Here is a 10,772-nt window from a genome sequence, read left to right as displayed (position 1 = left end):
AAGGAGTGTTGCTTGGGGAATGAGATCACCCTATGCACAAATGATAGGTTGAATTTCCTGAGAGAAGTGAAATGTCTGGGTTTCACTCTGGGTGGTGTAAATTTTCTATTGCAAAACATTGAAAAAAGTGCCATGCAACTGTATTTGTATCTTATAACACTCAGTACCTAAGACCTTCCACCCAAGCTGAATCCAACTAACAGAATAGCAGAGAACTACTCGCACATACCCAACTTGTAGGTAGTAAATCTTATTGTTTTTGGATTCTGCCTAATTACTGACATCTTAGCATCATCCTTGGTGATAGTAGTCCCTGTAATTTTGGTGGACTTTTTTTTTATTCTTTCAAGGAACGTGAGCTCCACAGGCTGAGGCAGCGTTTTATTGCCCATCCCTCATTATCTTTGAGAAGGTGGTGATGAGTTGCCTTCTTGAACCGCTACAGTCCTTGAGGTGTGGATATACCCACAATGCTGTTAGGGAGGGAGTTCCAGAATTTTGACTTGGCGACATTGAAGTAAAGGTGATACATTTCTAAGTCAGGATAGTGTGTGGCTTGGAGGGCAACCTCCAAGTGGTGGTATTCCTATGCTTTAGCTACCCTTGTCCTTCTAGCTAGTAGAGGTTGTGAGTTTGGAAGGTGCTGTCCAAGGAGTCTTGGTGAATTGCTGCAATGTATTCAATAGATGGTACAAATGGCTGCTACTGTGCTTTCGTGCTGGTGTTAGTGATTGGTTGTGGATGAGTTGCCTATCTAGTGCACTGCTATGTCCTGAATGGTGTTGAGCTGCTTGTTGAGTGTTGTTGAAGCTGCACTCATCCAGGCAAGTGGAAAGTATTCCATCACACTCCTGACTTGAGCTTTGGAGAGGATGGACAGGCTTTGGGAAGTTACGAGGTGAGTTATTTGCTGCTGGATTCCTAGCCTCTGAACTGCCCTTGTAGCCACATTGTGTATATGACTACTGCAGTTCAGTTTCAGGTCAATAGTAACCCTGAGAATATTGATCGTGGGGGATTCAGTAATGGTGATGCCATTGAATGTCAGGGAGATAGCTGGATTTGGTCTTGTCTTGTTGGATTTCATCATTGCCCAGCACTTGTGTGGCACGAATGTTACTTGCCACCTATTAGCCTAGGCCTGGATCTTGTCCAGGTCTTTCTGCATTTGGATGTAGATAATTATCTGAGGAGTCATGAACTGGGCACTGTATGGTGAAATAGAGATGGGAGTTCATGTTGTGGTGTCTAAAACTCAGAAGGACCACAGAATATTTTATTGTCTGGCTTGGTCAGGATGTAGATGCTGGTGATGTATGACAGATGAAACAGAACACTGAGAAATGAAGGTATGGACAAGTGCATGGCATGAGACTTCTCTATTGGTATGCAGTCAGTAGGGTGATCTGCCATTTTGGTATCTAGGTACGGTTTCCATTTTATTCACATTGGAGCCATTGTAGTCTTCTCCATTTTGCTGGCTTTGCTTCATTTCCCTGTTTTCCACTCACCCCCGAGTTCTTTGATAGATCTTTTGTTTCACTCCTGGTTGCTTAGTTTGGATTAATCCACGATCAGTTCTGTCATTTAATCATCTCCAACTCTACACCTAAATCACACAACATTCCCTTTCTCTCTCCATGCCCCATTTTTCTGGCTCTCTTCTTCGTTCATCTATAACATTCTCTAGTTCTGATGACAAGTCATTACCTGAAACAATATTAACTTACTCTTTCAGTAGAGCTGTTGCTGATAATTCTCTTGAATTTGTTTTACTTTTATTTCTAAATTTCTGCTGCTGCACTATTTTGCTTTTTCCAAAAACTTTTTTGGATGAATAATAATAATGTTTATTAATTAGTCACATGTACATCGAAACACACAGTGAAATGCGTCTTCTTGCGATAACAACCACAGTCTGAGAATGTGCTGGGGGCAGCCTGCAGTGTTGCCACACTTCTGGCGCCAATATAGCATGCCCACAACTTCCTAAAGCATATGTCTTTTGGAATGTGGGAGGAAACCAGAGCACCCAGAGGAAACGCTAAAAAAAAATCAATCCTGGAAATGCTGGCGGTCATCAAGACAATATAAAATGTATTGGGGAGCAAAGTAGGCTTTAAACCACGAGAATAAAAATGTCCAGTCAAATCATAAGTGTCAGCTACGAATCCATCAAAACCCATACTTTATTTCATGTATAGGAATACAATTTACATATTAAATAACACTATAATAGAACAATTTACTATAGTTTCCAACAGAACAAAGCAGATTTTTTCAAGTTACAAAACACCACATTTTCAAATGGGTTATGAGACAAACTTGTTCAGCAACTGCCTAGGTCTATTCCAATTGCACACACCGACAATATAGTTGAAAATACCTGCAACTTTGACGATCACTGCCCCAAGAAGTAATATATGTTAAATGCCTTTGAAATGTGATGACACCGTAATCATGATACTACTCAATGCACATAAGCTTTCCACATAGCCACCACAAAACTATGAAGGAGTTGAGACTAGAAAAAAATTAGCTTTATATGAAAATATAAAATTCTGTGATTATATACCATAGATACAAAGTCCCCACAAGATGCCTGCAAAGCAACAAAATATTTACAATTTGATTGTGTCTGCTACCTTTAAGAATGAATAAAGACTATGGTTTTTCAAGACATGATATATGATCTATGAATGTATTTGTCTAAAATGCAGAAACAAAATTATTTTGAAGACATCTACCCCAAATGTTGGAGAAACATGAAGTTTTTAAAAAATTCAATAATCTCCCCTTTGTTGAGAAAAGTTTTTTTCTTTTTTTTTGTACGTTTTTTCTTGAAAACAGTTCAAGCTTTTTAATTGCCTAAAAGTCTGATTCATGTTTGCCTCTTCAAAATGTTTAGATTGTATAGAAAATGTCTCCCACTTTGTGAAAATACCTCTTTTTGTTTTAATACATAAAATTTTGAAACTTTTGTTTTTACTTCCAGGTAGCAGTTTTCTTTAAGGGTGTCATGTCATAGAGAAGTATTACAGCAAATTCTGTCCAGCATTGCCATATTCTTCCCATTTATGAGAACAAAGCTATATCTGCAGAGAACTAAGTGACTATCACAAATGAATCTTATGTACAAATACGGACAACCCCTTAAAAAGAGAAACCATACGATTCTACATTGTAATTAAGGTATTTATGTCTGTGTGAAAGTTTATTCAGTAAGCAGAATTGTTCATAAAAATATGAACTGGCATCTTGCTAACATTAACATTCATCTTATTGAGTTTACAAATAAAAAAAAGTGCACCCTGGACTGACGAGACAGTTTAAAAATAATAAGACAATTAAATCCGTATTTCTGGGGGGAAATAAAAGAATGACTACATTCTGCTGAGAACTACTTTATATCTTTGGTAAGTTAAAAATTCTGTTCCACTGACATTATATGATTTGAGATTTTTTTAAAAAAATATTTTTAAATGATAATTATTGAGAAGGCAAATATGCTACATCATTGGTGCAGCCTTCATATGAGTAACGGTGTAACTTTATTATCAGATGTTTCCTCATTTTTGGACCTATGTAATGTGCAGTAGCACATGTTAATCTGTATTTTGTAATATTAGTCCTCACATCCTTGTAAAAGAAACCAACTGCATGTGTTTATATTAACCCTTCAAAGGACTTAGTAATTCTGCACCTTACATGCAATATGACTGTTTCCCTTAAGATATTTATTACTTTTCTGCTATATGCAAAAAGTCAATATTTTCTCCATAAATCTCCAGTTACAGTCTGTTGCATTACAAATATAACATTAGCAATTGATAATTTAATTGCTATATCCATACCCTGGCACACAGTAATCCAATTTGTATTTAGTTTTTTTTGAATTTTTATACTCTCATCATTGGAATGTTAAGTTGCATCACAGGTATTTCACAAAGATTTGCCAGGCTCATGTAAATGTATTACTTTAAATGATATTCAAAAGTACACCACTTATGCATAAAGGAAGGCTCCATCTGAGCTAATCTGCAACCAAAACGTAGAATGCTTTTGTTTGCAAAATTACTGTAAAGCTGTCTCTAAACACAAATTCCATCTTCCTATGACACACAGCTAATAAAAGATTGCAGACAGTATAGTTTTATGGATTTTTGGGATTTTGTCCTAGGTCTTAACAGGCTGTAACACTGGTCAAATAGTGCAAACTAGAATGAATTGTGATTTCATTTTGTGAATCTAAGAGGTGCAAATACTCAGCAGGATAACAATAAGATTCAGAACGGTTAAAACATTGAAACTGTCATCACTGTAAAAAGCACAGTCAGGTTATCAGTAAACTTGGAACCTGGCAAAAAAAGGCCTCAAAAGTTCATTCAGTCCCTAAACATTTTTCAAATGAAGTGCCATTTGCAAAAAGCTTCATATTACACAAGAGATTCCATGCTCTCTGCTGGGTCTGATTCATCAGTGATAATGATGGTGCCATTTTTGTCCAATGATGAGGGGCCATTCCCATTCTCTTTTGTGCTGATTAAGCTGAGCATTGCTTTATATAGAAACTGATACTGCTCCTGTGCAAAGACAGACAAGATGAATTAAATTATGAGAATCTGTTAATTTTTTTGTGCATGTTATTACTTCAACATTGTGGGCAACCTTCAAAGCTATAACCACTGCAATAATGTGGAAATTTAAAACAGTGTAGTCAATGTATTAAAAGATGAGTGAGATAGGATTATACCAGATACATGCCTAAGCCACATACTTAAATTAGAAGGCTCCCAAATATAATGTGATATATTGGAAGGCCATATAGTGCCTGACTTTGGGGGTTTTAATACCATGTGTAAGTTTTGCATATCTTTATTGCAAAAATCTGAATATAAGAAATAGTACAACTTCCAAGGAATGTTTATGAAATTTATAGTTATCAATGTGAAATGGCAAGATATCTTAATTTTTCATTCAGGTACTTACAATGTCTGTGAAAACTCCTGGCCTCATAAGGTTTATCATCTTTGCAACCTGGTAGACATCCACAGCAGATTCACACTCCAATTGCTGTGACAGGGTGGTAAGGCCACAAAACAGCCCAGCAGAGACACCTCCAAATCTGCATAACATAGAATGAAGGTAACTGTTTAAGATATCAGAATATCTCTTCAGATAGCTATCTGCATTTTCTTTTTTTCTGCAATATCACTCTGTTAAAATGTTATTTCTGGATGCCCCAGATCACTATGACTGCCCTTAACTTTTTTTAACCATATTAATTTTAAACAATTTGTGAGTTTATAATAGAGAACCTAATTAAACACAGTTGGTAATTTTACAGTTAAAGACCATTATTTTTCATCCAACACAATCACAATAAATCTTCCTTTTAGAAGTAGAGTTTTAGACAAAATTAAAAGAGGGCATGGAGATGAATAGCTCTGACTAGAGAACGGTGGGGCAACAGAGACATTCATTAAAATAATGTTGTTTAAGTAAACAACATGTTTTTCATTTTTCAAGATTGGCATGGGAAATGAACGAGACAAGGCCAGATATTTTACTGTTGCAGATGTCTTTATTTTAACTATTTATTTCCAAGGAATCAATGGAAAGAATCCATGGATTTTGTGGGAGAGCAGGGCAAATTACAAGAGTATTAGGCAGGAACTAGGGAGAGTTAATTGGGAACAGCTGTTTTTTGGGCACGTCCACATCTGATGTGGAGGGTATTTAAAGACCAACTGCACAGAGTACAGGACAGGTATGTTCCAGTAAGAAGGAAGGATAAGGTAAAGGAATCTTGGATGTCAAGAGAGGTGGTGAATTTAGCCAAGAAGAAATGGGAAGCATATGTAAGGTTTAGGAAATCAAATGGAGTCCTTGAGGATTATAAAGAAGCTAGAAAAGAACTCAAAAAGGGAATTAGGAGAGCCAGGAGAGGTCATAAAAAGTACTTGGCAAGTAGGATTAAAGAGAATCCCAGGGCACTCTATGCATTTGTCAAGAGCAAGAGGATAACTAGGGAGAGGGTAGGACCATGCAAGGATAAAGGAGGGAACATGTGCTTGGAGGCAGAGGATGTGAGAGAGGTCCTAAATGAGTACTTTGCATTGGTGTTTACCAAAGAGAAGGATGTATTGATATTGGTTTATTATTGTCACTTGTACCAAGGTACGGTGAAAAACTTGTCTTGCATACTGATTGTACAGGTCAATTGTGGAGGATAGTGAGATCAGTGTGGAGTGTGCTAATGTACTAGGGTATTTTGAGATAAAGAAGGAGGTAGTGTTGGGTCTCTTAAAGAACATCAGTGCTGATATACCCCAGGTTATTGAGAGAGGTGAGAGAAGAGATTGCTGGGGCCTTGACCAAGATCTTTGTGTATTCTCTAGCCACAGGTGAGGTCCCAGAGGACTGGCGAGTAGTTAATGTTGTTCCATTATTCAAGGAGGAAAATAGGGATAATCCTGGAAACTATTGTAGAGGATTCTTAGGGTTACAATTTATGAGCATTTGGAAAACCAAAACCTAATTAGGGACAGTCAGCATGGCAAGTCGTGTCTTACTAACTTGACTGAGTTTTTCAAGGAGGTGACGAAGGAGATTGATGAAAGTAGAGCTGTGGATGTTGTCTACGTGGATTTTAGTAAGGCATTTGACAAGGTCCCTCATGGTAGGCTCATCCGGAAGATTAAGATGCATGGAATCCATGGCAATTTGGCCGTTTGGATTCAGAATCGGCTTGCCCATAGAAGACAAAGAGTAGTAGTGGTTGATGTAACTTATTCTGGCTGGAGGTCTGTGACTAGTGGTGTTCTGCAGTGATCTGTACTGGGACCTCTGCAGCTTGTAATATATATAAATAACCTGGATGGGTGGATTAGTAAGGTCGCAAATGATACAAAGATTTGTAGTGTTGTGGATAGTGTAGAAAATTGCCCAAGGATACAGTGGGATATGGATCAGCTGCAGATATGGGTGAAGAAGTGGCAGATGGAGTCTAATCTGGTCAAATGTGAGGTGTTGCACTTTGGGAGATCAAATATATAATGGGACAGTGTTGATGTACAGAGGGATCTAAGTCCATAGCTTCCTGAAAGTAACTGCACAGGTTGATAGGGTGGTAAAGAAAGTGTATGGCATACTTGTACTTATTAGTCAAGGCACTGAGTTCAAGATTCAGGAGGTTATGTTGCAGCTTTATAAAAAGGCTGCATCTGGTGCACTGAATTCAATTCTGGTCACCCCATTATAGGAAGGATGTGGAGACTTTGGAAAGGGTGCAGAAGAAGTTTGGCAGGATGCTGCCTGGATTAGAGGACCTGCATTATGGGAAGAGGTTAGTCAAACTTGGTTTGTTTTCTCTGGAGCGGCAGGGGCTTGGCGGAGACCTGATAGAAATTTATAAGATTATGAGAGGAATAGATAGTAGACAGCCATATCTTTTTCCTATGGTCAATGTCTAATGCTAGAGGGTGTGCATTTAAGGTGGGAGGCTAAATGTAAAGGAGATGTGCAGGCAAGTTTTTACACAGAGTGGTGGGTGCCTGGAATATGCTGCCGGTTGTAGTGGATGCAAGTATGATAGAGACATTTAAGAGGCTCTTAGATAGGCACATGAATGTGCAGAGAATAGAGGGACATGAACATCATTTAGATGGAAGGGATTAGTTCAGTTAGGCATTTAATTACTAGTTTAATTAGTTCGGCACAATATTGTGGGCCAAAGGGCCTGTGCTGAACTGTTCTATGTTCTAAGAATGAAAACAAGATTTCTTTCAACCATGACATTTGAATTAATCATGTTAAACATTTTATTGTGTAAATCCTAATCAGAATGTAATTGCATACAAATTTCACAGTAATATGTTTGCAGTAAGTGATTTTTAAATATTTGTAATTTTTATTACTTCATTACAAAGCTAGACAGAGCTACATGTGCAGAGTAATACATCTCCAGAAAAGAAATGGTCTATAAGTAGCTTTACAGCCTGCATTACAGCAGAGGAGGTACTGGAGGTCTTAAAGTGTATGAAGGTGATAAATCTCCAGGGCCTGATCAGGTATATCCAAGCACACTGTGGGAAGCTACAGAAGAAATTGCGGGAGCCCTGTCTTAAATATATGCATCATTGTTAGAGAAGTGCTGGAAGACTGGAGGGTGGCTAATGATGTGCCTTTACTTGAGAAGGGCTGCAAAGAAAAACCTGGGAACTATAGACCAGCAAGCCTAACATCTGTGGTAGGTAGGTTACTTGAGGGGATTCTGAGGGGGTAAGATATTAGAAACACTTGGAAAGACTGGTTGATTAGGAATAGTCATCACGGCTTAGTGCGTGGGAGATCATGTCTTATGAATTTGATTGAGTTTTTTGAAGAACTAACCAAGAAGATTAATGAGGGCAGGGCGGTAGATGTCAAATATATGGACTTCAGTAAGGCTTTTGATAAGGTTCCACATGGTAGGCTGCTATGGAAAGTTAGATCACAAGGGATCCAGGGAGAGCTAGCTAATTGGATACACAATTAGCTTGATAGTGGAAGGTTGTTTTTTGGACTAGAGGCCCGTGATTAGTGGTGTTCCCCAGGGGTTGGTGCTGGGCCCATTACTGTTTGTAATCTATATCAATGATTTGGATGAGAATGTACAAGGCATAGTTGGTATGTTTGCAGATGACACCAAAATAGGTGGTATCATTGACAGTGAAGATGGAATTACAGAGGGATCTTGATCAGCTGGGTAAGTGGGCTGAGGAATGGGAAATGGAGTTTAATTTGGATAAATGTGAGGTGCTGTAGCACAGAGGAACCCAGGAGTACTAGTACATGGTTTCCTTGAAAGTGGTGTCATTGGGATGTTATGTTGCAGTTGGACAAGACATTACTGAGGATGCATTTGGAATATTGTGTTCAGTTTTGGTCACCCTGCTAGAGGAAAGATGCCTTTAAGCTGAAAAGAGTGTAGAGGGGATTTACGAGGATGTTGCCTGGACTTGAGGGACTGAGTTATGGAGAGAGCTTGAGCAGGTTGGGACTTTTTCCACTGGAGTGTAGGAGAATGAGGGGTAATCTTATAGAGGTGGAAGAAAGTCATGAGGGGCAGAGATAGGATCAATGTGCACAGTTTTTTTCCCAGGGTTGGGGAATTGAGACCTAGAGGGCATAGGTTTAAGGTGAGAGGGGAGAGATTTGATAGAACCTGGGGGGAAACTTTTTCATCCAGAGAGTGGTCTGAAAATGGAATGATCTTCCAGTGGAAGTAGTTGATGCAAGTGCATTAACAACATTTAAAAGACATTTGGACAGGTACGTGGATAGGAAAGATTTAGAGGGATATGGCCAAACAGGATAAGCTTAGATGGGAATCTTGGTCGGCATGGATCAGTTGGGCTGAGGGGCCCATTTCTGTACTGTATGACTCTATGACTAAGTAGCTCTTGTTAGTCTATGCCAACAACAATGGTGACAAGAACAGAATGACAAAATAATAACTTAGCATGGATTTCCATTATTTTTGCAAACAAAGTACAACTTGTCATGAACGAAAGAGTTCATAACCCAGTCAAGCTTTCCTGCTGACTGAATAACGGGCGAGTGGGAATTAAGACCAGGTGCTGAGGAGAGTGCGAGACCAAGTTTTTTTTCCCCTAAATGAGAAAGAACAGATAAAATACCTTGCATCACTGAAACATCTCAAATCACTTCATTCAGTGAACTACTTTGGAGTGACTGTACACAAACATGGCAATCTATTATGTGTCAGGAAATTCCCAGAGACAACAATGGGTGAAAGATCACTAATTAATCATCAGCTGGTGAGGGAGAAATGTCCCACCTAGACTTCTGCATCTGACTATTCAAAAGATAGCATTTATGTCATGTCTGTTTAGCTTTCAGAGAAGACTTTGATCTTAAATGTAAAAGCTACACAATTTTCTTAAACACACATTTTAAACAAAACAAAAAGCTTTAAAATATAATTTTCGTTTTAAATAACTGAAATGTAATTCCTGCGTTGCCCATACTTATCAGCTTCATTTGTGTTAAAATCCTACTGTGGGATCTGACCCATGGTTCTATGAAACATTTCAACTGATCCAAGTCCAATGGTGTTTATGCAGGATAAAAAAAATATAGTTGAACCCAATCCTGGTTGCATCTATACATGCCTGGCTGTGGCAATTCTTCCATTTGCTCATAGCTTCCAAAGTAATTTTCAATGTTAACAGCTACTTACAGCTGATTCTCTTGACTTTTCACAGAACCTAGACCAGTACAATACAGGAATAGGCCCTTTGGCCCATGATGCCAAATTAAACCAATCCCCTCTGTCTACACGTGATCCATATCCCTCCATTCTCTGCATATTCATGTCGCTACCTGAAAGCCTCTTGAATGCTACTATCATATCTGCTTCCACTATCACCCCAGCAGCATGTTCCAGGCACCTACCGTTCTCTGTGTAGACAAAAAAAATTGCCCTACCCATCCCCTTTAAACTTTGTTCCTCTCACTTTATAGTTATATTCCCTAATATTTGACATGTCTACCCTATCAGGTTTCCCTCAGCCACCGATGCTCTAGAGTAAACAATCCAAGTTTGTCCAACCTCTCCTTAGAGCTAATCCTCTCTAATCCAGGCAGCATCCTGGTAAACCTCTTCTGCACCCTCTCCAGAGCCTCCATATCCTTCCCGTAATGGGGTGACCAGTAATGAATGCAATACTCCAAATGGGTCTAACCATTTCTCTACCAATTCCTTT

At 38.7% G+C, this 10,772-nt stretch overlaps 1 protein-coding gene across 1 annotated transcript in view; it reads right to left on the bottom strand.

The window, feature by feature from the left end:
- Positions 1-2,171: 2,171 nt before the first annotated feature.
- The window catches only part of LOC127571346 (receptor-type tyrosine-protein phosphatase gamma-like), a 536,499-nt gene continuing 527,898 nt past the window's right edge, over positions 2,172-10,772 (bottom strand). The window contains 2 exon segments of the mRNA XM_052017635.1: positions 2,172-4,583; positions 4,990-5,125. Coding sequence (XP_051873595.1) covers positions 4,437-4,583; positions 4,990-5,125 — 283 coding nt within the window. The 3' untranslated portion in view covers positions 2,172-4,436.

The sequence above is a fragment of the Pristis pectinata genome, chromosome 6, assembly GCF_009764475.1.
Source record: "Pristis pectinata isolate sPriPec2 chromosome 6, sPriPec2.1.pri, whole genome shotgun sequence".
NCBI classification, from domain to species: Eukaryota; Metazoa; Chordata; class Chondrichthyes; order Rhinopristiformes; family Pristidae; genus Pristis; species Pristis pectinata.
This window is presented reverse-complemented; position numbering and strand designations above follow the sequence as displayed.